This window comes from Diplotaxodon limnothrissa, linkage group LG13, assembly GCF_057381915.1.
Source record: "Diplotaxodon limnothrissa isolate DT_005_m linkage group LG13, D_limnothrissa_male_GT1.1, whole genome shotgun sequence".
Taxonomy (NCBI): domain Eukaryota; kingdom Metazoa; phylum Chordata; class Actinopteri; order Cichliformes; family Cichlidae; genus Diplotaxodon; species Diplotaxodon limnothrissa.
In genome coordinates this window covers 6676921-6704628 of record NC_140608.1, presented here as the reverse complement: position 1 = coordinate 6704628, position 27708 = coordinate 6676921, and the positions used below count along the sequence as shown (strand labels likewise).

Sequence of the window (27708 nt, the reverse complement as noted above, 5' to 3'; positions counted from 1 at the left end):
TGTTCAGTTTAATAATGTTGCTGTAAGTCACCTTCGTGGGAAAACTTAAAATTATGCTAATTTTGTCATAGTGAAAATATTTCTTCATTCAACTCAACCAGCATACATGATAATAAAGCTACACTTAACATGCTTATAATAACAGTTTAGGTCTCTGCACTACTAGTGTCAATGCACTCAAATGTCAATAAACAGAATGACAAAAATGAAACAGACATCACTTCATGAACAGACGAACTGAGCAAGGTTATCCACAAGAAAAACAAAGAAAACCTTCAAAAAACAGAACAGTTTCCCCCTAAAGAACGGTTTTCCACAGAGTTGATTACAAATGGTGGTATCAACATTAAACAATATCTCTAATGACTTGAGTCGTTGTCAAGTCTGTACTATTTATCACTTCCAGTGAAACTTGTGCTTCACTCCGACTATCCATCTCCATGCCTCCCACTCTCCCTTTCTCCGTACCTCTCTCCATCACTAACTGACAGACCCACTAATCACTGAGACCAATGGCTTGGAGTTGATCTGCCCAAATGGATCAACACTAGCTAACATCCCTCCGTCCACCGTCCAAACTTCCCCCACGGCGTCCTCTCTCCATCTCCCCCTTTATCTGTTCGTTTAGCCAGTATGCATATCCATCAGCTCAGCCGAGCATCATGGCCAGCACAGCGAGCCAGACCCCACACACACACACACACACACACACACACGTGTGCGCACACAATTGAAGAGATGGGGAGGCAGACAGGCCAGGTAAACAAACATCACACAGCCCAGTGGTTCACCTAATGTTCCATGACATGACTGCTAGTGATGTCTCTTTCCCAAACACACATAGCTCCAAAGACATATCCAGGACCACCAAAAGCCAGAACAAGTTCTGTTTACCAAAGTGGGAGGATGGACAGGTGGAGGAAGCGGAGCAAGGGCAGGTCAAACAGATGGCTGTGATAGAAGAGCTATATTTAAAAAAGGACAGAGCTTGCAAAGATGGAGAGAGAGGATACTCAGAGGACAGAGGCTATGCTGGGTGCACTCTTTGTGATCGTCTGGATCTGTTACTTAAAGGGTTATGGATGCATTGGGTGAAGATTGGCTCAACTTTGATTAATCCAGAACTGCATCTAGATCCAGTGAGTTAAAGCACATCATTTTGATATTCTCAAGAAAATACCACAAACATATATTTTGGTGGAAGTAAGATATCTGGAGTAGATCTTGTTAACAAAAGTGTTTATAACAGCATATGTCTGTATTAGCCAATAAACACTGGATTTTATATAATTTGTTTGAAATAGACACTAAATGTGGACTATTACAGTACTGAATAAAACATAATAACAATAATAAACATTTTAATGTTCAGCAGTTTTCCACCTGCCCATGTTGACAGGAGAATCTTTTCCTAAATCTCAACAGATGAACCTACAATGATGTTTTTGGACCTCAACATGCTAGAAAAAAAAAAAAGCCAAAGAGATGCAAGATCAGGAAGATTTATGGACATGTGAAAGTTAATCTGAGGAGCGAGCAGCATAGGAAGATCAATCAGCTATTAGAAGAGGAATCAATTATGAAGAATTACCTAAGAGCAACAGGGGAAGGTAAGTAAAAAGAATAAAGTGAAAAGGATGACGTATTGTAAAAACAAAGTTCGCCTGTTAGGTGAAATGAGAGAGCCATGAGCAAAAAACAAAAAAAGCCATTAGAGACAGTGAGAAGTAAAGAAGGATGCCAGGAGACATGATCTTCATCTGGTCCTGGTGTGTGCTGGGAGCCAGGCGGACCAGCGTCTGGGTGGGGACAGGCTAAAATCAAGGTTAGCCATGTGTGCTAATGTGGCTGACAAGCGTCCCCCTCCATATGCACACTCCGACTAATGGCAAATGCGTTAGCGCTGCCTATACACACCCCAACACACATACACAGATGGATAACACCAACCGCCGTGCCACCAAATGCCTTTTGCTTGAATTCACATGCAAATTTGCGTGTCGCTGTGTGTATGTGTGTGTGAGAAATGTTCAAGCACTTTGGTGGACATGATCTGCCATTAGCATCAAGGCAGATTTCAATAATTCTGGAAAAATACACACAGTCCTGTAATTTTCCCCTCTCTCGTTTCTCACTGACACGGATGTGCGTGTGTGTATGTGTGTGTGTTGGAGGGGATAAGAGAATGACACGCTTTGCGACGGAGCAGAGGAGAGAGGGTCAGATAGAGAGATAGCAAAAGGGGAGGAGAGGAACGGCGAGGAGAGACAAGGGAAACATTTTTCCTGTCATTGGGTGCAAAAAGCAGAGCGGCAAAACTGATGGTAATTGGGTCTTCGATGGGCTGAAGGAAACCCACCGTAGCATTCTGGAAATAGCCAGCTAATGTGGTTTGAGGGAGGGGAAATGACAGATTGTGACAGAGCTGGTGACACGTACAAAGAAGCGCATTGGTTTTTAAGTTCAAGCCAGATATACTGACAAAGAAAAAGCAGCAGTCAATTGTATGTATTACTTTTATTTAAAGAGGGAAGGCTACTGGAGCAAGCTCAACTTTATAAGAATATCCTCATCACGCAAAATTAAAATAAACAAAACAAAAAAGGATTAATCACTCAAAAAAAAAAAGGACTTAACAACTTAAGAAATTTATTAATCAAAGAATTTGTCAAACTAATAGCACAAAGAAGGAAAAAAAATACATTATTTGTAGTTCTAGGTTAACTTACCCTCCATTCTGCCATTTACAGAAAGGACCTTGACCAGCGCAAGGTATTTGCTGGCATCCAGTGCTACTGATGAGTCCTTACGACTCCTAAAAGCAGAGACAGAGATAGCAACAGACAGACTTGATTAATGTATTCCACTTACAGTAATGCAACTCATCTATTGTACGTTCTCAGTGTTCAGGCTGATGCTGGAAGCAGGTGGTGAGTGAAGAGAAGGAAATGGGGGAGGCAGAGGGGAGAGTTTCCTGTGTTTTAGCCAGTCAACTAAGCGGCTGGACCCTGCATTAATGTCTCCCCTAATACCACTCAAGTTAAACTTTAATGGCCTGCTACTGGCCACAGTGCAGCCATGTGCGTCTGTGTGTGTGCACGCGTGTAGAAAATTTGTTTGTGTGCGCACATTATGCTCCACTCACAATTCTCTCTTCAGGTTCAGTGCTTCCTCCACATTGTTTTGGCGACAGCACAGGTTGATGAGGATGGCGTAGCCGCCGGCTGTCATCTCCTCTTCGTGCTGCTGCTTCAGCTCGAGGGCACGCTGCAGGTTCTGATCAGACAACAACGCTCTCAGGAAAAAAAAAAAACCCAAAACCAAACACAAAAACAAAGCAGCTAACTTCAAAAAAGAAAACAAAAGAAAAAGAGCCTTATGAGACCAAAAGAAATTTTACCTCCTCAGCACTCAGAGCCTGGATGGCCTGTTTGAGAACAAGTCCTAATGGTTTTTTCTCTGCTTTTAGTTCAGCCAATTTATTCTCAAGTGCCAACACCTTGCCCTCAATTCCCTAAAGGAGACAGAAAGGTGTTAAACACATGTACATGACCACTGTCCAACCTCACGGGTACAGGAGCTTGTACAAATAGACACATGGACATTCATCTCCACAGGAGAGCTGCGCTCTTACTTGGGGTGTGGGGAAGATGTCTTTACAAAATGGCACATCAAAGAAAGTTATGAGGATAATTGTGAAACTTGAACATTTTGTATGCGTCCTTCACAATGTCCTACTTACAGTGGCACGAGGAGTAGCTGACACAGGGCCATTGGAGACTTTCTCTTTGGGGTCTACCAAAGCCATCACATCCTGACACACACACATGCACACACAGCGTCAACACTTGGCATCCAATTTCTACTGCAGTATAATGAGCACTTAGAGTAACAGTGCAGAAAACATAGTGGAAAAACTGACTCTAATTTACCTGAAAACGATATAATAAAATGTCCAAAGTAACAGTAGGTATATTTAAAAATAAAAGACTGAAGGTCGGGCTCAATACCTTGACAAGCTCAGGAACGTGGCAGGAATCCAGAAGGTTCCTTATCCCTCGATAGAGGTTTACTGAAATCATTATATTCTGTGTAGAAATCAGCAGGAAAACAAACATCAGCAAGAAACTCGAGCTTAACCTGTCGATTTCTGTTACAAAGTCAGCTGAAAATCTCTCAGCCACAACTAAATTTAAAAAAATCCATCAAGAGCTTATGCTCAAAATCGTTTGCGGAGCATAACGCTGTAATCAGGTGCTACTGGAAATGATGCAATTTCAATAAAGGGACATTAACGACTAATTAACAACAAAATGGCAAAACTCTTTCAGTGACATCCTTTTTTTGGTGATTAATACCTGAGAGATGACCTGCATGCAAATTAGAGTTGACGCTATTGACTCATTACTCAAAAATGAATATGCAACTATTCACTGGATACCACTTTGCAGATGAGAGTTTGAGCTTTTGTGTGTTTTATGTTATGTGGGTTAAGGCCCTCCACAGATGACTGATGAGCCAATAATGAGATGAAAATATAATACAACAGGACAACTTTAAATACATACAAGACGGAAAAAAAAACATAAAAAAAAAAAACTAAATAATGGCTGGATATATATAGAAAAAAAAATCCTAAAATATATAATATACAATAGTCAAAAACCCTGAAGGTGAATAAAATAATGTAATTCTGGATAAAAATGAAAGACCTCAAAACCCAAAATAATAAAATAGAATCAAACAAAGATATATACACTCTCACAAAACACTAGTCTGGACTTTGAGAAATTGATTAGGATACTTTCATCTTGTGAATGTTTATGCTGATTAGAATTTAAAGGAAAATGACAAATTAATAAATATTGTGATATATATTCATATTTGCTCCAAAGCATATGAAGTATCGCTTTATATGAAAAGGATTTCCGCAGATGAAGGTGAGAAACAGCACTGCCAACACTGGTATCAAAAAAAAAAATGTCCACTTAAGGATTAACATTTATTTTTTTTACACTTTAAATTCCAAACAAAGCCAGTGAAGAGAGTTTTTGTTTCTTCCTTTTTTCCCCCTAAATCCTTGATGTAAAACATGATTTAATCTTCTTCGACATGTCTGGACCTCGTAACTCAAACCTTCACTCTTGAAAAATAGAGCACAGGATGAGCGTGTATACTGTAAATAATCCGAGTCCGATTACACACCGCATCATCTCAGATCAGACAGTCCAAGCTCCTTTAAAGTGGGAAGGTTATGAATGTACTGGATATAGAGATGTTAGTACATGAATGTGTGGTGTGTGCATTTCTACCCCCAATCAACTTAATCGGTGTGTGTACCTTAGACTGCAGCTGACTGAAGAATTTCCGCAATTTGTCTTCTTGCGCCCGCACCTGCCCTTCTGACATGCTGTCGATCAGATTATACAGGAAGTAGGCTGTAGCTTCTGCACAAACACACACGCATATACACATGCACAGTGAGCCGTTGTCTTGGGAATACATTTCATTTGCCACCGTGTCAGTCACTCTGGTCATTTGTGCATTTATACTATTTTTCTGTAACCTCTGCAGAGTGTGTGATTGTGTTTCTTTTCTGCTGACAGAAGCTGCTTTTGGGCTGGAGTTTGAGTGAATGTACGACGGCTGGCAGTGACAGATTCCTCTTACTGCAGCGTGTACACACACACACACTTGCAGATGTCGTGTAACTGGATGTGACATGGATAACGGTCTCCATCGCTCCCACCTGCACACACACCAGTTTCAGCACTTTGGACATTCTGTGACACACACACACACACACACACACACACACACACACACAGCGACATTAACGCTCTGCACACACACTGACAGCGCAAAAACGCTGCCTAACAGTCACACATACCCACTTTAACTACTCTGCGCTGTGTCAGCAGCTAGGCTCCCTTTCCTCCGATGGAGAGGGCAGGTCTTTCATCCACACAGCAACACACTCACACTCACACACACACACACAAAATGATAAGAAGTGGGCCGGGCAGCAGTCCACTGCTACTGAGACTGAACGTAAACACATGCAAAGCATTTTTTTGTCATCTGAATTATAGTTAGAAAGTGACAGCGCATACAGTCCCGACTCTGAATACCAATATGAGTTACACGTACAGCCATACTCTCACTCCTCTCTCCTTCTCACCTGCACAAATGCACACAAACACATTCCAGGCATGTCCTTGTATACAAGATATCAGCATCATGAATTGTTGGTAGGAATGGGACATATAAATGTTTCCTTACCAGCAGGGGAAGAGTTTCCTTTAGAGAAGCGTTCATCTTTGTATAAGACCTCAGTAATCTGGAAACACAAATTGATCACACATAGAAATTACAGTACGTCATATGCAGCAAGTGGAAGAATGTACATGGCATAACCAAATAATGACAGGCATGGGCCATGTTTTAACAATGTAGATTCTATCTCCAAAAGTTGATTCTGTTCATCTGGACATAGCGTTTTCTGGGAGAAACGTTTCGTCACTCATCCAAGTGACTTCTTCAGTCTCAGCTGACTGCAGGTTTCCCCAATCTTATAAACAGTACAGTAAAAATGTAGATTTTACTGAATGTGACTTTCTGTCAGAAAAGCAAATTAAATATCAAACCCTTATTTTACAACCCTCCTAAATGCAACTCATCTTAACTTACAAGAAAAAAGCCAATCAGAGGCAGACAGAAATTCATCTCATGTCTCATTAAACTTGTGTCAAGTTTAAAAAATGCTTCTTTTTATTTGCAATTGTTTGTTCTAACATAGCCGCTGATAAACTCCTTCTAAACCTCTCTGTTGTACTTCTATATCACTCTTTGCAGCCCGCGTGGGCATGTTGACCTCTTACCTTCACCATGCTCTCCACATCAGCAGACCTGCAGGGGGCAGTAGAGGATAAGACATGAGTACCCAGGGCAGGTCAACAAGACTCCAACTTCACAGAGTTGCTGTGCAGTTTGGTCATAAGCAAGCATAGGCTATACTTTAAATATAAAAGGACATCTTTATGCGTCACCAGCTTACTTTCCCTTAATATCTTTGTGTTAATATATAACTGTTTTAAGCTAGTAGTTAACAGCCTCCCTTTAACGCCACACTAAAAAAAAGTATTAGGTAAAAACACTATATAATATTTAAAGCAGCAAAAATACATTTTCATACCTTTAAAGAAAAACACAAATTCTGTACATTTTGCTACATTTTCCCCCCAAAGTGAGGAAAATCCAGTTCTTCAGGAACTACAATGATACATCTTCGCTCAAAGACGTTTTGCATTAAGGACTTACTCAATAAATGACGTAACTTTTATTCTAACAACACACATGATATGACATTTGAAATCAAGTAATCGTAACACAGACAGTGTCATGTTCCCGTAGCTTCTGAATTGACAGTGTGGCACAACACACCGAGAAAGAGCGACAGATTTTGTAATTTGACATTCTCAACCTCGCTGTACATGAGAGGAGAGACGGCAGTATAAAAGCCTGGAAAAACCACAAAAGACACAGTGAAACAAAGTCACACACATGCACACAGGCTAAATGATGACAATGTGTGACATTTCTGGCGTTGTCAGCTAGTTGGCGGAAAGGAGGAGAAAGTGGGTGATGAGAGGAGGGAAGAAGAGGTCTTTAATGATTAAATTATCCCCTGACCTTGTCTTTGACAGGAGCAGGTCTTACACAGCGATGACACGGCGTTCGCAAACACACACATGCACACACAGACGCACACGGTCCCCAAGTGACAAGCCCAATTATGACCCTGTCAGCCAACCTAACTATCAGAACGGTGAGAGAGTGTGTGTGTGTGTGTGTACATGTGTGTGCAATGAGAGAAAAGCAAATAAAAAAAGCTCTGGAGATAAAATAAAAACAAACGTGGATACTGCGAGTTAAAATGGAAACGACACATATGTAGAGAAACATTTCAATTTAAAGTTTGTCTTATTATTTTTACTACATTTTTATTATAAAGCTTCTGAATAAATTTTTAGCTTTAAAAAAAAAAAAAAAAAAAGGCATTTTGCTATAATTCTAGTCCTTAAAGTAAAAACTATGCTGCCAAGCTCAAACTATGGCATTGTCTTGTTTTTTTAAATGATGGATTCCTGAGAATAATCAGCATAACTTTTTCCCTTTTGTTAGTTAGCATGCACTACAACAAAGAAACTACCAGCTGAATTATAAAGCTCAAATTTAAGCTCAACTGAGCGTATCCTGGCTTAGTGGAAGAAATAACTTTGGTCCCAGCAGACAAGTCAGCATTTTTCTCTTGACACACCTCCAGCCTCACTCAGGGGCTGGAGTGTTTTTGTGTGGGTGTGTAGTGCTAAACTGTAAATATTCATAAACATCCCTTCAAGAAAGCCTGTGGGTCAGTCTGCGTTTGTGTGTCTGTGTAGGGTGAGACAACCAGAGACCAGTATGGGGGTCTGGGTATGAGCGACAGTGTTGGGCATCTGCTAATTTACATATCTCCCACGGTGCTTTGAGGCAAGAGCTAAGGGATGACAAGCTCCATATGCATGAGGCATCCATGTATATCTTTTGTGTGTGTGCATGTGTCTGCATGCATGTGTGTGTGGTAGTGTTTTTCCCCGCAGCTGCTGAAGCACAGACACTGTAGATGGTGTGATCAGCTGCACATGTCATATTCATAGCATATGCTGCAGTGACCTCCACATAGCTACAGGCCTCCCTCAAACACCAGTGAGGAGTTTGGGGGCAAAATATGGAGAAATATGGAATATAAAGTGATGGGGAACATGTGAACACATGAAGGGACGGCAGGCTAATAACTCACTTTTTGAAGCCCAGAATGAGGCTGCTGCGGAAAACACCGAGGTCCAGGGAGGGGAAGGAAGGATCCGACACTGGAAAGAGAAGACAAATCATGATTACAGGGAAAAAAAGCGACAAACCGATTCACATTCTGGAATCCTGCAATGAAGTTTAAGATTGGGATTGGTGGCCTTGCAATTCAACTAATCAATAATCTAACATGCAAGGCTTTCAGCACATTTTCAGCAAAGTTCAGGAGAAAGCTTAAATTCAAAGCTTTGTTTAAAGCTGTAATGTGATAGTTATTCCACCCTCACCAGTCTGCATAAAACCCTGCAAACAGGGAATGTGATTAGAAGTAATGCTATTCCAGTAATAAGCCAGAAGCTACAGTCCCAAACGCTGCCTAAAAGGCAGTGTCGAAGTGTAACACTGATGACACATTGCCTGTGTGAAGACTTCTACGTTCACCTGCCATTATTAACTGGAAGAAACACCACTATGCCAATCACATGGCAGTAACTCAATTAGGGCTGTGCGATATGACCAAAATCTCATATCCCGATATAAGAATTCTATCGTCCCGATAAGATATAAATCACAAAAATGTAGCATTTTCTGTAAATTTTGTGAATCTCGGGCAGCTCGTCTTACGGGAAGTGTTTCCAGCTGCGCGTCATGTAGCTGGAGTCGAGTGTTTTAACCAAAGCATGAAACTATACATTTTTAGACATAAGTTGTAAAGGCCGCCGTTTTCTTTGGTCTAAGGTTTATTTTTTAGCACCTGGCGGCTCTTTTTTAATTCTCATCCATAAATAATCTGCTCTTTCACGTGATTCAGTTTATTTTGAAAAATCTCAACAGGATCTTGAGCTTTATTGTGAAAGGTTTATGTGGAACATAAACAAGCGGACATGCGATGGTGTTACGTCGTTGTTGCTAACCACAACGCATAAAAACAGGCGCTTGTCCGTCCATAGTGTGGTTATATGAAATATAAGGGAAAGAGAAAACTTTAAGAAATTAATATAGCCACTACAGTGACCATCAAAACGATGAAAAAAATACTGCCGTAAACAGTTTATTTTGCGACACCACGAAACAAACGATAGCGTAAAATGAAATGATAGACGTTTTTATATTGTCATCCGATATATATCGTTATATCGAACAGCCCTAAACTCAATGCATTTAAGCATGTGGACATGGTCTTGGTTTCTGCTTCCACATTCGAGAAAAGTATCTAACTATTCTGCCAAGACAATTTTTTTGCACACAAAAAGGCAACACATAACGTTGGCAGCAGATAAGACCCAGCACCATTTCTAGGAAGATATGTGAGGGTTAAAGAATCTGTAAAACTTTCTTCACATGAGGCCAAAAAAAGGAAAAAGGAAAATAAATTCACTAGGGAGTACAAATGAAAGAAACGCAACAGCTGCCTGTGAAAATGAGTGGTGGATGCTAGAGACTAAAAACAGAAGAAAGGGAAAACAGGAAGAGTCATCCATTATTTAGCGGCCATCTCTATCCCATTCCTCTGCCAGTTGAGGCGCCTCTCGTTCTCGCTTCTTACATATTCACACAAACTAATCTCTTAAAAGGCCTGATGAGCACCGAGAAGCAAGTGGGCAAATGTGTGTGTGTGTGTGTGTGTTAATGCTGGGCCAATTAGCCTGCAGGCAAAGTGCAAAAAATGCTGCAGAGATTCTTTAGACTGAATAAGAGAGTGTGTACTTACACAGAGTGTAGAGTTTGGCCAGGTCGGTCACAGCCACCAAGCGCATCTCTGAGCATAAAAAGCCCTCCGACTCCACAGAGATGCCTGCATCCTGAAGACCAAAACAACAAAAAAAAATCCCAGACAACTTTAAATCAGAATAAACATAAATGAAAACTGGTCACATGAAAAAAACCAAACAAACCAACAAACAAGAACCCTCACACAGATTTATGGATTACCTTGAGGGCTTGTCGAGCTGCATCAATGCTGGGGAACACAGGGAGGATGTAGTTGGATAAAGTCTCGACATCAGGGGAAACATCGAGAGCCTGCATGCCTTTCATCACCTCTACAACACCTACAACACACAAGTAATAGGTAAGAAAAATCTGCCTTTCTTCCCCCCAGATGGATGCATTTATGTTGTGTAGTGAAAGAAGCAACTAAGAGTTGTTGTTTTTTTTAATGAAACAACAGAATAAAAAGACAAAAATAGATCAATGCTTCTATCAGAGGTTCCTTTGAATTCTGAAGGTACTCAGTTAAATATTGTTTGAAAATCACTCATTCCTAGAATCTAGGATGCTACTGTCAAACAGGTACCCTTAAACCAGAATATATTCAGTTTAAAAATCAGAAGAAAAGTCTCAAACACACAAATATAAAAGCAAAGTTGTTATTTGCACCGTTATAAATGATAATCTTAATTTTTTTTTTAAACCAGCTTTTCTATCATTCAGATTCTAATGACAAATGCATTATAGAATATGAAAGGCCTTGAAGTTAATGTGACTGAAAGGGTGAAATTAAGAACTTTTATACATGCTTTCCTCTTCTCATATTTGTGCACAGGTCTGACAAAAAACTATTAAATCCACTCTTCTTTTCAGCAACAAAGTGCAAATGGCTCTTTCGCGATCTACCTCAGACGAGTGAGTGCGTGTGCATAAACATGCAGTTGCCCTGAAGTGGACTCTTGCACCCTCACCCTGTTCTCCAGGAGAAACTGGAGGTCCTGCTCCAGGAAAAGAGGCCAAAAACAGTCACATACATATGGAACAGCCATTCGCATGTTTAACATGCCTTCAAGCATCTTCATGTTTGTGTGTGCACATATGCAAGCAGCTTTGGAGCACTTTGCATATTTCTGGGAGCATGGCCACAAAGGAAATGGGCCTAAATGAGCACATATACACGTCTGTGTGTGCGTGTTTGCTCTTATTAAGTGTTACAATTTGGTGCAAGGACAGAAATAATCCATCTATGGTACTATACATGCTATGCATAAGCACATCAAGGGCTTATACACCTGGCTCCCAAGCGGACTTCTGAAAACTATCCTAAAGTGCTTCCTTGAGTTGACATACCTTAAGATGCTGTGTGTATTTAAGCAGCACTCAGGTACTAAAACAAACACACACACATATCTGTGTTTCTGCATCCTAATGGGACGTATGTGTTCACCTGGCAGCCTCTTTTCAGCTGAATAAAAGATGAGTCCTGGGCTTTTATATGCCATTAAAACCTGCCGCTGGGGTGCATTATCCCAGGTAGGGCTACCTGAACCACTCCATCCATCCACCCTTCTCCGCCCTCCATTTCACTCATTCATCGTCCCCTCTCACTATCCATCTACCTGCTTTCAAGTTAAAGTAAACAGACGATCTTCTCAATGGAGGATCCATCCACTCTGCTGCCCATCCCTCCATTCTTACCCCCTAATCGCTTTCATCCAACTCTTTTTTTATGAAAGAAAACAGGGAGCACCTTCTGTCCTCCTGAATAATCCATAATCAATTTCACAGAGAGCAAAAGGAGCTGAAAACAAGTGAATGGATAGCTGGAAGTATATAAATGGACAGGTTCTCTCACGCTTTTCAGCTTCCACACATGAGCTTTCATGACCGTCAGCACTTTTCTTTGGTCAGTTGAGCAGGTTTGTGTGCTTTCATCCCCACAATCAACTAACCAAAAGCTTTAATTCCTCTGAACTCCAGGTTGTTTCTTCTTTGGTTTGATTTAAAGGCTTGAATTGAGTTAACTAAGAAGCAAGCCTATGAATAATACTAGTTATTAAAAATTTCTTTCTTTCTTTGTTTTTTAAAAAAGGGGGTTACGCAAGCAATACTGTGCAAAAGTCTTAATTTCTTTACATTTTACTTCCAGGGAGCCAGACTTTCTTAGAATTTTTAAAGTGGTCTTAAGAAATAGTTCTCCAAGCTCTCTGAAGATCTTTTAAAAGTTTTCGTTGAAACATTGGCTGCTTTCTCACTCCTTTTCACTGTAAAGCCACTTTAAACTGAACTAAGAATCACTCATCCTTAAAATGACAGCTCTTTCAAGGGATGAACTAGTGTTGTGCCTACACATCACCAATAACTTGGTAAAGAACGGATTTTAAAACCATATCTTTAGGAATTTTTTTTTTTTGCACCAATAAAGTGATTCCCGAAGAGCTATTAGCGAAGAACTAGACAAGGTGTGCAGTGTGTACTTTAAAAACAATTGAGGAAACTGGGAGTGGAAGTGGAAGACAAATGCAATGGGAGGTTCAAATCATCATCAGTAGGTACATCTATAAACCAAGATGGAGGCTCTGTGATGGTTTGGGGCTGAATTTTGGTGTTGGTGTTGGAGATCTTGTCGAAATCTGATGGATAGATTTTGATCCACAATCCAATACTATCTATTAAAATATTGACTTTCAAGCTTCTTAGAATTGTACAGACTGTTTTTGCCTTCCATGCACGTTTTACTATATCCCTAGCAAAATGTAAAGAAAAGAGGGGTGACTTTTGCACAGTACTATATCTAAGTAACGTCAATATAGTAAATACAGAACCAGTGCCTTTGTCTCATCTGTCAAAACTGTTAACTACGAATAAATTAGTAAAACAGTTAAGCTACAACGCTAAACAAGGCCTGATAATATGTAGTGTCATTTATACCACTCTCTCTTTTGTCTTTTCACTCCAGAATACATAATAATGTGAAAGCCTCTTTCTTCTTTCCTCCCTGTCTGAACAATTTAAAGACAGATTTGGCACAGAGGACAACTGAGAAGAGGGGAGACCTCTCTAGGTTGGTCAGCATTAAGACTGACATACCATCCAGGCAAGAAGTATCAAAGTAGTGAGTTAAGCATGGCAGTGGTCACAAGATATCATCATCAGATTCATGTCTTCAGGTTAACTGTCACAGACGAGAAGTGAGGATGGAGAAGAGAGAGGAGGAGAGGAGTGGAGTGAACTGGTCGCTGTCATCTCCTCTTGTCCTTGGACATGAGTACCTGTCACTTCCCCCTTTGCTCTCTCCCCCCCTAACACCATCTGTCTCTCCGTGTCCATGACTCTCTAAAGGTAGACATTGTTGCTGCAAGGCAAAGGCAGGTTATGTTTAAAAACATAAGAAAAAGTCTATTTTGTGAGACATCTAGAGCTGCAATTTCACCCTTCCTTTTCTTTCTTTTAATCAAGATGATACTTGGCTCTCACACCACATTTTAAATCAGAATTAAGTTCAGGGTCAGGCTGTGAATGTGCTAACTATCTGACAGAAAAGTCTGCTTCCCACAGAGGATGTAAACAAAATCAGGTAAGGGGCAAAAGCAGAGAAGGGAGCCTTTACCTCATCACCCCGACTCTCAAACAAACAAGGCCAGAAACACCACCTCTTCCTCTACAGTTTCCCCTCCGCTCCCTTTTCTTGCTCCTCCATGTCAGATGTGATAAGAGTGCTTTGCGTTGCGAGGACTGACAAGCATCGACTAGCTGCAGGCAGGTGGCATATATGGCCAAACATATGCTTTTTCCAAACCCGCCAAATCCACACCTAATCAGAATGTTCTCCCCCATCCCCCGCCACTGCCCGCCTTCAATTCCACAGCTCCGGCCTCTCTGCCTGCTAGTGACACCTGTGGACAAAAAGTGACACGGCGCTTAATATTTCATAGGCCGTGCACAGTGGGGCGCGTAATCCAAAGTGAATTCCCTCAGAGCCCTTACATTTACATGAAATCAAGTCACTCTGCATCAGTCACATCACCTGCACTGGTCTTCAAAAGCCCGCCCTCTCCACTTCCAACTTTCAATACACACACACACACACACACCTCCAACAACAGCAGGAGAGAGAAAGGGGGGAAAGAAAAGAGAAGTTGCATCATTCATGAGCGTTGAGGCCAACACCATCACAAACAAGCGAGTGTGTGAGTGAGAGTGAAGTTTCTCCGTTTTCCTTCCTTCCGTTCTTCCTCCTTTCTCCTTCTGTGATACCTAAATGGATGCTGTCCGATGTGTCTGTGTGGCTTCGAGACTGTGCGGTCAGAGAATTTAAGCTGGAGTAAGTGTCTGTGTGTGTGGTTGTGCATGTTTAAACTCCTGTCTAGTCCACTTGTTCATGCTGTCAAGCTAGCCGCCGAGACATCTCACCATTCAAACTGCGAATCTGTCTCGACCACATGGAGAAGCCAATCTGCAGCATCGCCACACCGGCGTAACCGGTTTCTACTCCCTGCCAGTTCAAATGCTGTCAATTGGCTGACAGTTGAAAAATACATCATTTATTAATCGCTCTAAAAAACCCCAAAGAGAGACCCAGGGTTCAGCATAAATAAAGCACTTAAAAACCGAGCGGCTACTGAACACATTTGACAGAGCACATTCACTAATGAGTTATGAATTTTGACAAGTCGCCAGATGCCAGCTATCTGTCAGTGAGACGATTTCCCCCACAAGCCCATAGCTGACAAAGACAAGAGAAAGAAACTAATTATTTTCCTTCAAACGAGACAGAAATTGGGGACAGAAATATTCCCATAAAATGCATCTGCTGAGCCATTAAACTATATTAAGAGGCTAAAACCCCAAAAAGTTTTCAACCGAGTGTCAGACAAGAGTCCAGTAAAAGTAACGTGCCCAGTGAAAGAAGGGGGGGAAAAAAGGGGGGCTGTGCCACATTTAACACAAATCACACATAGTACCTGTCAAAATGAAATTATTTGTCAAGTTTGTTCTGACATGAAAAGAAACAGCTTTTTTAAAAAAAGCTGCTCTTGTAAATATTCTGGCAGCCGTCACATTTTCTGTGTAATATCACGCATTAGCTCATTGTTGTCCAAGAGTACAAAATAATATGCTATGAAATATACTTTTTTTTACCTACCCTGCTCATTATTGTCCAGAATACTTTGCAGAAATAAATTACATTAATTGATGTAATGGCTCCATTTATGTGTTAATTTCATACAACCAGTTACTGCTACTGCTTTTTTTGCTCAGGAGGAAAAAAAAAGTCCCCATTTGATTATTATCCTGGAAAGAAATAAAGCAAAGATTACTCTCACAATCTAAATGTAGCCCCGTGCCCCCACAAGGCATCGGCATAGCACTTCAGTGGAAAAGGAGTACTGCAGGGAATCGGAAAAACATCTGGACTGAAAAACAAGCTGACTTAGACAAATGATTGGAGGAAACGACTGAAGCAAAACGACCTCTGACCCCTCAATGCATCCGAGAGGTCTGTGCATCCATCTATGTGGGTCTGTATGAGCAGGAGGGAGATGCAGAAGTCCAACCATTCAGACTGCTTCTGCACAGTTGATGTAGTGTTCGCTTTTATATGTACGGTGTCTTTTTGCAACACTGCTAGAAGCACATACCAAAGATTATTTCAAAGACTTACACAACAGGTCTAAAAGTGTTTAGAGTTCCAGAAACCCGATAAAAACCAAAACGTTAATGACGTAGTAGCTTTTCTAGTTATTTCCTGTAAAAAAAGGCCAAAAGACCCATTAGGTGACCAATGTGTGCAAGTTTGATTAAATTATGAGCAATGCTGAAGGAAAAGTAGCAATTCTTGTGATGTGCAGACAGAAGCTTCGCCATGGCATAAGCTCATCGGTCCTTCAGCCAGATGAGCTAAAAATACAATGTTCATTTGCCTCTGCACTTTCTGAAAGTCAACATTTATTTAGGATCCGGAACAAATGCAAAGTGTGTACATCTTCTAAAATTTGCTATCTATTCCAAGAACTCTCTAGAGAGACCCGTGTGGATTTGTGAGTAGGTGTTTCTGTGTGCGTTTGTCTCGTCTTCGCCTGCTCTGACTCTGTCATGCAAGGATCAGACCTCTTCGCCCTTCACTGCCCCAGCCAAGTGAAACCTGTCCCAGTTGGACCACTCTGTGAGTCATTAATATTTAAGGGAAACTCTTTTAAAAGCTCTTTCTGGTACAGAGGAAGTCATAATCCCCTCTGCACCACAGAAAAAAAAAAAGAAAAACATGTTCAAAAACTGCTAATATGACATTCACCAAAAACCTATTTCCTATTACGTGTATTAAAAACAGCTGGTAGGTCAGTTTTTCCTTCTGTCACAAGGCTGTATAACACCTGTTAGGTTCTCATACACACAAGATTGCTCGCATCAGGTAAAGCGGCTTGTTTAGCTACAAGATCTAATGGTTTCTATCAAGTTATTGGCTTCCAAGTGATGGCACAGATTACAAGCACATGAGCAATAACTCATAAAAAAACATAACATTAACACATGAAGACATGTTTAGCTTCTACAGCAATTAATCAGGATGTAAAATAAAGTCAAATGGACCTCATCAATATGACAATGTTGCAAAATCAAAGTTGTATGAGTATCTTAGGGAGGGGCAACATTTTAGCTGGTCTTGACTTTCCAAAAAGTCTTTAAAATGGTAAATGGCCTGTATTTATATAGCGCCTTACTAGTCCCTAAGGACCCCAAAGCGCTTAACATATCCAGTCATCCACCCATTCACACACACATTCACACACTGGTGATGGCAGCTACATTGTAGCCACAGCCACCCTGGGGCGCACTGACAGAGGCGAGGCTGCCGGACACTGGCGCCACCGGGCCCTCTGACCACCACCAGTAGGCAACGGGTGAAGTGTCTTGCCCAAGGACACAACGACCGAGACTGTCCAAGCCGGGGCTCGAACCGGCAACCTTCCGATTACAAGGCGAACTCCCAACTCTTGAGCCACGATCGCCACAAAGGGCTGTTTTAGTGGGTACGACTTGATCCTGAGGTTATGGTTTGAATCAGGCTTAATCATCACAAAGGTAGTAGTAAAAGTAAGTGTGTGTGTGTGTGTGTGTACCAGCTATGTTCTTGTCTTTGACGTGCTGAGTGAGAAGGGGCCAGAAGAAGTGAGGTCTTACGGGCAACTTCTCCTCCTTAAATAATTTCATCAGCTCTAAAGAAGTACCTGCAAATACAGATAAAAAAGTTAATTAATAACTTGATATATTACTGGATATAACTGGCAAACTTTTATGTTTTGCTTACAATTGACCACATGCAAGTAAATTGGTGAGTGTGCATGCATCAGTAGCAAATAAATATATCTGTGAGTAAGCAGATGCATGTAAGTGAAAGCATGTGCCGTACCAGTTTTCTTGGCCTCCAGGGCGCAGGACAGAGTGAAGCTGAGTGGTGATGTGTGCATATTTGACTCTTGGAGCTCTTTGCAGAAGCAGATGATCTTCTCCAGAGACTGGAGTCCACATATAGGAAACAAAAATGTAATTTATATTGTTATTAACGTTACAAACCCTGCATCCAGTTTGAAAATCAATGCCAGCTAACAGTCAACTGCTAAAGAGAACTGACCAGGGATATCAAACCAACTTTACATTGGCAGCCATAAACAGCCGAGTTTGATGTCAAGTGAATTTTAGGAATTTTTCTGTCATTTAATTGAATATCTATTACTTAAGTACTTTGGTGTAGTATGAATGCGCAGGGAGAAAGTCTTTATTATATCAGCCATATGTTTGACACCCCTCCTCTAAAATATGGTCTGATCCTGTGTCTTTGTCTCTTAAAGAAACCAGGGCCTGAGTACCGTATCCATGTTGATGCAATGTCGGAGGAAGAAGTTGCCCAGGTTGGCAGAGTCACTTGAGTTATCAGACTGCAGAGTGGGAAACGTCTTCAAGATGTGAAAAGCTGTGTCCTCCTGTCCCTGAGTTATCAGGCTCAGACACAAGTTCATGGCATCTGCAAGAACAACAACACACACACAATTTGTATAATAGCTCCCAATTTCTTTAAATCGAGACTTTGACTAAATTGTATTTCTTTTTATGATTTTACTTTCATAAAACTAAAGTGAGTGCTGTAAAACACGTCACATTAATGTGTACCTGGAACGTAACCCCTCTCATGCCTCAAGCGCTCGACCATCTCTGGGATGTGCTGCTGGTGTTTGGACTTGGCCAGCGTGAAGATGACCTGCATGATGTCCCGGTCCATCAGACTGCAGTCTGCACTCTCTGCCGCCTCCAGAGTCTGAAAGAAAGCAAATTAATAAGGAAGAGAGAGGAGGGGTATAAAACTGAGTAAGCAACCTTGAAAATCTAAAATTCTTCTGATAACTTTTATAAAATTTTGTCTGAAAATCAAAAGTTATATATATCAATTATTTGGCAACCTGACATGTCTGACTTTAAACAGCATTATTACTAGACAGATGAATTATTTATTTTAGACAAAATTACATTTATTATACAGTTAGCAATATAATTATTAGCCAAACCCATTTTTCATATGTTTGTGCCCCCTAGGGGGGCATGTTTGTTTTTAACAGATTAATTCCCTGTGCTAGCCGCTCAGATGTAATGGACAATTTAAATCAACATTCCATTTAACAAACTTTATCAGGCTTGGTCTAAGATGACACGTGCTAATATCTGAAAAGTACGGTGGCCTTGAGAGGCCAAACGGACTGCAACTTAAGAAAACACCAGCAATACGAAAAACGCTGCAAAAGGACACAAAACAACGGAAATAGGAAAAAACACATGGCAAGTGTTTCTGGGGAGAAAATTACCCGATGGAACAGTTGCAGGAACCCAAAACATGCTAGGTGTGTTTTATCATGATACATACAATACTGATGACAGGTTTTTAGGCTAATAGTTGGGCTAACACACTTACCTCTCATCTTTTCTTTGCTCACAAAACCGATAGATCCTCCACTTCTTTTAAGTGTCTCCCAGCGCAATTCTTAGCATATTTTGGTTCCTGCAAATGGTCCATCGGGTTATTGTCTCCCCAGAAACACTTTCCTTGTGCTTTTGGAAATCTGTTTCTCCTATTTCTGTTTTGTTTTTTCCTATTTATGTTGTCGTTTTTCCTATTTCCGTTGTGTTTTGTGTGCTTTTGCAGCCTTTTTCTTATTGCTGGTGTTTTCTTAAGTTGCAGTCCGTTTGGCCTCTCAGGGCCACCGTAGAAAAGACTCAAAACAGAAGATTTTTGAACTTTTTGTTGGTAAAATCCCTTCCTCAACTTACTCACGATATACAACATGGGCAAAAATGCAGTGAGACAGAAAAAAATCATCACATGTGGTTTGCAAATACAATTATATGTTATATTTTTAATTACAATGTCAGTGACACAGTAGCTCATCCAGCTCACAATTCAAAGGTTACTGTAATGTGTGAAGTACATAAATAAAGCAAGAGTATCAACAGACCATGATCACCCATTAAATAATCCTTATCTGTAAATTAAATTAATGTTGGACCAGAACTGTAGTTGGAGTACTGACTCTTTTGAGTTTTGGATGGACTGTTGGAGACCTCGCATCACACAAGCTCAGCATACCTTCACCAGATAAGCTAAAAAAGTGGCAAGCAGTTCAAAAGCTGCACCCTTAAATACACCTACACCTTCAACCCTTAGGTGGCACTACACACAATTAATGCACACACCTTTTTCATGTTTTCCAGATCGCCCTTCTCAGCATACGCGTTCAACAGTGACACGTAAGTGTCGGGACCCGGTTCAATTCCTGCTCCATGCATCACAGACAAGATGTTCTTAGCACTCTCGATGTCACTGTCGAGTAATAAAGATTACAGCTTATTTAAATCCAAATTCCTTCAATTATAGCATTTGTTATGTGATATTAAATTCATCCATCCATCCAGTCGCTTCCGCTTATCCTTTTCAGGGTCGCGGGGGGCGCTGGAGCCAATCCCAGCTGTCATAGCGCGAGAGGTGGGGTACACCCTGGACAGGTCGCCGGTCTGTCGCAGGGCTAACACACAAGGACAGACAACCATTCATACTCACATTCACACCTAGTGGCAATTTGGATTATCCAATTAACCTATCCCCACAAACTGCATGTCTTTGGACGGTGGGAGGAAGCCGGAGTACCCGGAGGGAACCCACGCAGACACGGGGAGAACATGCAAACTCCACACAGAAAGACCCCGGCCCCACATATTGATATTAAATTCAATATGTTAAAAAAAATAGATAAATAAAAAAGTACTGACACTTACCCTGCACGAGCATGACCTGTCACCAACGAACTGAACACAGCTTCAGTGATGGGCAAGTCTTTATTCTTCATGAAACCCAATATGGTGCTGAGAAAGCCGAAAAGCATTACATCAACATTAAAATGAGAAGAAAAAAAAGCACGCAACACAACAAGTAATCTAACAGTAAACCCATGAGAAGCACGGTAAACCAAAATACCCAGACACAGAAAAGGCTGCTGAGCTGAATGACAAGTATTTAAAAGAATAAATAAACAAAAACCACCACACAGAAAAATTTATAATGATTAGCCCTCCTGATCACGATATAACAAGAGGGCTGACCATGGAAAGCCTTGGCTGTCCCTCCCTCAGCCTGGCTCTGCCAGAATTTCTTCCTGTTAAAAGTTACTTTTTAACTTCCTACTGTCGCTAAGTGCTTGCTCATAGTGGGCAATCTGATTGTTGGGGAGGATGCATTTTATTATTGTAGGGTCATACCAGGGACTACGGATGACAAAAGTCATATTTACATGATGAATATAAATGCTCATGTTAATTAATATGCACTGTTCCTTTAAAAAAAAAAAAACAATAGTGAATGAGTCATTCACTCAGGAAATACACTGAAATTTGTCAGGAGGAGAGTTCGCCTGGCAAGATCAGTGCTCACAAGTCACACTGCAGTCAGTAGAAATAGAGACAATCAGTAGTACTGGGTTCAATGAAAACATTTCACATGGTGTTATATGGATGTGGACTTTTAGGAGTAACCAAAATAGTTTCTTTAAAGACACCTACTCCATTCACCTGAATTGTGAAACTGTTAGTTCAGCAAAAGTACCCGCAGTGGACAGGTTACTATTAAGAAAAGAACATTTACCCACCTGGCTCCTTCAATATCTCCATTTTGGCAGTAGGCTGCGATGAGCCTCTGGTAGGTAACCTATGCATAAAATAAAACAAATTAAAACAGCTAGAATTAACAAAATGAAATACTCTCTTCATGTAGCTGAACACAAATCTAACTATGCATTTCTTGACATTACAGCACTCTGCACTGCACTACTTACTCTGTTGGGCTGGATATTAGCCGCTTCCATTTTGGCCAGGAAGTCAGTGGGGGAGAATTTGAACTCATTCTGAAGGTAAACCTTCAGCAAAGCATTGTAGTGGCTCACATCATACTGTGCACCTAGCGAAGACAATGTGCAGCCAGGGTAATTAAACATATACAAAACACTCACTACACAACTAGGATTTTGTAGTGCACATCTCTTGTGTGTGCAAGACTGTACTTAGCGCAGCCCCTTACCCAACTCCTTCAGTTTCTCCCACACACGGTGTGCCAGCTCAGTGCGTTCTTCCAGAGGCACCTCAGGCAGCAGGGACCCACAGCTACGGAGCAGCAACAGGGCCTGGTTACCACTGGGATAGCCTGCAGATAGCAGAGGTGGATGAGGAAGGAGAGAGAAAGCAAAACATTTCATTACTGTCTCTCAAAGAGTTCAAATGGCCATTAGCAGGCATCCGTTATTAAAGGTCCCTCTGTGGTTGCTCATCCTCTTGCCTACCTGCCCTGCAGATATCATGGAAGATGCGCTGAAGCAGGGTCTTGGTAATACGACCGGTCCTCCTCACAGAACTGTCCAGCCTGGTCAGGGCCCAGTCAAACTGCTGCGCTTGCTTGGAGCGCACTGCAATGCTGGCTTCATCCTTTAGCTCGGTGGCCACAGAAAAACTACGCACACACCCCGCTGCATATGACCACACGCGACTGTGAAGATACAGGCCATAGGTATAAATGCAACAGCAGAAAAATAACTAACTCAGTTCTGCTGTGGATGCATATCAGAGAAAAGAAATATTTAATTTCAGAAAGTCTGCCCCACCATCACAGTATGTGTTTACTGCACAACAACAGGCATGTTGTCAAAGACAGTTACACAGCTGTACACAGTGAAAGCCAGACCTGTGACCTTGAAGTGAAGAAAAAGTCCCTCCAAGTAGGTCCACGGCTGCTAGTAGCCATCACTTCTATATCAGCTGAGGCCAGTTTTTCTTTCGTGCTCATTAATAATACTATAAATGTTCATTTAAGCTGCAATTTACGCGCATCATCGTGGCTGCTGTGTAACAGTGCACACTGGTCTCCAGTGATAGGCCCAAAAGTCAGCGTGTGTACAGCTGGGAGCAAATTGATGGCAGGAAGTGGTTGCTAACAGTTACAGCTTCATTACGAACTAGATTATAGTAACCGGCTTGATTACAGATTAAACAGACAGTGAGTTTACCCTGGTTACACAACAACTCATCATCACCTTGCATAACCTGGTAGCCATGTTTAACCAACGAGAACTGAGCTGTTACCTACGTGATCTATAACGTATCCTAACAAACCACATTTAATGCAGCAGGTCATATCTGTCAACACTTGCGTGTGCCTTTGGGTGTCATTGAGCCTCAATGACATCTCTGCTGCTGCATGCTCACGCGTGAATCACAGATGCCTGGTACCTGGACGCGTTTTCAGTAACAGGTCCGATCTGTCGGGCACAAACTCCGGTCCTTCTGCCGCTGAGAGCCCCGCTGTACAGCCGACCAAGCGTCGGTCCGTTTCTTTTAGTGCATGTGATCTGAAGCAAACCCGAAGGCGAAAACTTGAGTAACCGGGATGATCTCAAGAGCGCAGCCATGTTTTCTGTCGCAGCGTGGAAGAACATCCGCACCACGTGACTTGCCAAAAGTCCTCGCGAGAGTGGCGCTGGGCGCACGGTGAAAAGAAACGTTCTTTGGGACATGGCTAAAGGCTGGAAAATACATGTATAATAGCATCTCTAACCTTTACATATTGTTTATATTCTTTGCCTTGACAGTATGGTTCAGGTCAGTGTTTTATTTTATGGTTTTTATCATACTCGTTTATGGAGAATTTAAAAAATATTTTCGCACTGTACGAGGGATGTCAGACTACAAACTACATCTTAAGTGGGTGAAATTTCTCGTAATGTCGGTGTAAAGTTTAACTACACATTTAATACCTCAGCTTTCTTAATATTAAAAAAAAATTAAAATGTATGTCTCAGACATTAAGTGTGATTAAGAAAATGCAGCTGTTGTAGATTAAATGGCTTAAGCTTTAGGAAATTAAAATTAAGAGAAAAATGTCTGGTTGGTCATTGCCCTGACTATCCTGTAATTATACAACAGAAAATTTCTGTTAGTTTGAAGAAAGTTTCCGATTTTTCTTCACTTTGGATGCACTTTATAGAACTAAAATAACGGGACGTTCTCTGTCATTTAACTATTACTTAATTACTTTGTTATAGTATGAATGGCCCTGGGGGGGGGGGGGGGGGGGGGGGGGGGGGAGAGAGAGAGAGCTTTATCAGTAGAAAAAGCTGATAAAGGAAAGATGTCGAAAATTTATGCCCTCTAACATTTTCCAAAGCTCTTTTGGGCCGGATTGGAGTCTTAGCCCGGCCAATTCTGCCCCCGTGGCCTTATGTTTGAGACTCCTGCACTATATAATTTCCTATTTGACGTAAGATATGAAAACATAACAGCCATAATGAAAACTCTAGAACTGTTTGGATTCATTTATAACCATGAAAACCTAAATAATAAATTAACACTTAGATAACAAAACGTATTGCGAACTAATCTGTGCATTCAGAACAATACTAAGAAAACACTCACTGCATAACAGCTCAAGCTCCCTTGCAGTCTTATGTCAGTTCTTTTGAACTCTATCACCACTGTCCTTTGGGAAAACAAATACACACATGTACAGTTTCACCTCATCACTTATTAATTCAATAGTAAGGTTTTCAAGTACTATAACAGTTCTCCCAAAGCTACTATGAAATTGTCTGTAATTCTATCCATCTATTCTCTTTCGCTTCTAAAAGTGTATCCCAGCTGCCATAGGGCGAGAGGTATGATCTATAATTAACTGACAAAAAATCATTCTAAATGTATTAAATGACCTGTGTCTCCAAAGGTCCTTTTAAAGTAATTTTTTCAGAAATTGTAGTTTCAAATTTAAGGTGGAAACTTGATCCTTTTGTTACATATCAAATTATATCTTATTTGTATATCACCTAATAACTGTTACAAAATAGTAACACTTAATGTGTTACTGCTGGAATTTCTGACTTTGCCCCTGGAGATGAATAAAGTATCCATCTACGTATGTATTGAAAACTCTTCTATTTCCAATTTGACTAATATAAATTCTTATGGCTTATACAGGAAATTTAAACAGATTTTAAATTACTTTTCTCCTCATTAAAATAAATTAATACAAGAAAGATAACCAAAGAAATTAGTGGAAAATATCAGCTTTTATTGCCAGTAGGAATTTGACTATATGAGAGAATATGATGCATTTTATTACAACATGAACTTTTGCATCAACACGTTAAACCAAATCTTCTTTAACTTAGTTCTTCAATCAGCTTATCGCTATCTTTTCTCTTCCCTTTCTGTAAATTCTCAACTTCAGTCTTGGCTTTCTGCATGCTGTTCCTTGCACTCTCTCTTTTTCTGTGTTCGCTCCACAGCTTAACTGCCAGTCTATGAATCTGATGTACATTGTCCAGCACCCAGGCTTGAAAGAATTCACACTTCTTGCTTGCCAGGAAGTACTTCCGTCTCTTTTCCACTTCCTCTCCATCTTTAGACAGGGCCATTTTGGCCCGGGAGAGCACAGAACGAAGTTGACTCAAGGCTGCCAGGGAGTATCCAGCAGCATCCTTTCCGTCTCTGCCAGTCATGATGTGAGCCACGGCCTCCACGGCCCTGGCAGGGGCAAGAAGGTCCTCCTTGTCAAGGTAACCTCCATCTAAAATGAGAGCTTCTCCACAGCCTAAGGCCTCTTGGAGAGAGGTGAACACCTTGCTTGAGTTCAGTGCCTCAGACAGAGCAAGAATCATGTCACAGAACTCAAACATCAGTGAATCGGTGTCACCGTTAAACAGGCACAGGGTAAAAGCATAGCCAAAAAGTGCATTCACTAAACCATAGCAAACCAGAGGAGAAGGATTTGGACATAAGGAACTCAGCTTTGGAATTTTTGAAGAAATTGGGGGTACTGCTGAACTTCCTTTACTCGTTTCCTTCCCTGTTCCTCCTTTCAAGCTTTTTGGCTTTGATTTGATTCGTTTCTGAACACCTTGTGAGGTTTTCACTCCATTATCAATGTCCTGCTTTTCCATAGTTGTCACAGTTTCTCTTTCCTGTCTGCTTACTTCTTCCTCAAGCACTTCCACCAGTGCTCTGCCTCCCTCCTCATGTTCCTCCCACCATGGCTTCCAAAGGGGAACCAGGCCACCAAGAGCTCCATCCTTCATGAGACTCACAAAACTCTCTTTCTCTTTGTTGTTGAGAAGTTCCCACAGCTCCTCTTCTGAAAGTTTGTCAATCTCCAGCCCTGAGAGCTGATCAGCCAAGTCCAGCTCTCCTTGTGCACTTTCAGCATCCTCATCAGTGTCTCCAGGAATCAGCGCACCTCCTCCAATCTCTTCAAGTTTTCCCAAAATATCCTCAATCTCTGTTGCATTCTCTTCTCCAGACTGCTGAAGCTCTGCTAACCTGGCCAGGAGCTCCACAGCCTGCACTTTCTCAGCTGCCTCTCCTTCCCTATCATCTGTGTCATCTGACACAACACCCGCCTCTTTTAACAAACTCTCCATCCCCCCTTGTGTCATTTCTGCCTTTTGTTTGAGTCCCACAAGAATCTCCTGCATTTTCTTTCTCCCTTCAGTCTCAGTTGTCCCCATTTCCTTCAGCTCCTGTAGAACAGACTCCTTGTAAAACTCTTCAGAGCATGCAGAGTGATCAGGGCTCTTGTAGCACTCCAAGCCACAGTACTGCAGGTTACACCTGGGACAGGTGTAGCAAGGAGGTTTACTTTTACACAACATGCAAAGTCCACTTCTTCCAGAGACACCACCATCCTCTGGAGCATTATCATGGCTCCTGGCAGGTGTGAGAAGCTCATTTCCAGACGTAGCTCCTCTGTGCGGAAGCAGAATGCCATCTCTGGTCACCGTTTCAGACTCCTCATCCGTCCACTCCTCCTTTGGACCGATGTCTGTGAGAAGACTCCTCACGGACGGAGGCAGTCCCCGTCTAATTACTGGATTCATTAGAACTGAACCGACACGCGGTTTTGGAACAAATCAGGAGAGAGCGTTATGGTGCAGGAGCAGTAACCTACAGATATGGAAAAGGCACGTTAGTTTCGATTAACGACACTTGTAAAAGTGCTACGAACGGAAAGTGCATATTTTGCGCAGCGTCCATCATTTATCAGCTTTAAAAATACTTTAAGCATCGCCAGAATGCTTTCATAACCTTATAGCCGTTTCTTTTTTTAATGATAAATGCTCTACTTACTTCACAGCAATTCGCACTGGCATTTGTTTTCCCTCTCACGCTGCCACGACGCCTTTTGATGACGTAGAGCTACGCAGTGTTCAGCGCTGCGCTGACGTAAGACTGCAGTTTTTGTGATATTGCATAATAATAATTTGCATAATTACTGGATTGTTTTTATCAGTAAATCTACATTAATAGGATTACAGGGAGGAAAAACTGGGTAATCAATCCAGTTTTAGAAGAAAATCATGTATTAAAGTAATTTGCATTAAGTAATTTTTTAAAAAGCAAAAATGTTCACATTTACTGAAACAAAAGATGTAGTGATGCAAATTAATTCAAAAATTCTTATCCATACAACATCTTGAAAAAATAGTATTCATCATACTTTAAAGACATCATAGTATCATATAATCCTACTACAACATTTCGCTCTGGGGCTGATGGCTTCCGGTTCCTAGAGCT

General features: G+C 41.2%; 2 protein-coding genes across 2 annotated transcripts in view; both read right to left on the bottom strand.

Moving 5' to 3' along the window:
* The window catches only part of lrpprc (leucine-rich pentatricopeptide repeat containing), a 58575-nt gene extending 34993 nt beyond the window's left edge, over nt 1-23582 (bottom strand). The window contains exons 1-22 of the mRNA XM_085369706.1: nt 23377-23582; nt 22434-22636; nt 22175-22297; nt 21933-22054; nt 21747-21805; nt 20881-20967; nt 20302-20428; nt 18730-18874; nt 18429-18583; nt 17972-18077; nt 17682-17789; nt 10783-10901; nt 10562-10652; nt 8843-8912; nt 6882-6909; nt 6283-6340; nt 5341-5447; nt 4011-4088; nt 3743-3814; nt 3401-3514; nt 3146-3276; nt 2730-2815 (exon numbers count right to left, since the gene is read on the bottom strand). Of these exons, the coding sequence (XP_085225832.1) occupies nt 2730-2815; nt 3146-3276; nt 3401-3514; nt 3743-3814; nt 4011-4088; nt 5341-5447; nt 6283-6340; nt 6882-6909; nt 8843-8912; nt 10562-10652; nt 10783-10901; nt 17682-17789; nt 17972-18077; nt 18429-18583; nt 18730-18874; nt 20302-20428; nt 20881-20967; nt 21747-21805; nt 21933-22054; nt 22175-22297; nt 22434-22636; nt 23377-23582 (2395 nt within the window). The remainder of the gene's footprint in view (nt 1-2729; nt 2816-3145; nt 3277-3400; nt 3515-3742; nt 3815-4010; nt 4089-5340; nt 5448-6282; nt 6341-6881; nt 6910-8842; nt 8913-10561; nt 10653-10782; nt 10902-17681; nt 17790-17971; nt 18078-18428; nt 18584-18729; nt 18875-20301; nt 20429-20880; nt 20968-21746; nt 21806-21932; nt 22055-22174; nt 22298-22433; nt 22637-23376) is intronic.
* Nucleotides 23583-25275: 1693 nt separating this feature from the next.
* On the bottom strand, nt 25276-27313 carry znhit2 (zinc finger, HIT-type containing 2). Its single transcript, XM_085369197.1, has 2 exons — nt 27262-27313; nt 25276-27078 (listed from the first exon to the last, which is right to left on the bottom strand). The coding sequence occupies exon 2, from the start codon at nt 27009-27011 to the stop codon at nt 25299-25301; it is 1713 nt and encodes a 570-aa protein (XP_085225323.1). The 5' UTR covers nt 27012-27078; nt 27262-27313; the 3' UTR covers nt 25276-25298.
* Between the last annotated feature and the right edge of the window lie 395 nt (nt 27314-27708).

What these genes read in the sequence shown, in the direction of transcription:
- znhit2 (XM_085369197.1), bottom strand. Translation starts at nt 27,011, where the DNA reads ATGAATCCAGTAATTAGACGGGGACTGCCTCCGTCCGTGAGGAGTCTT.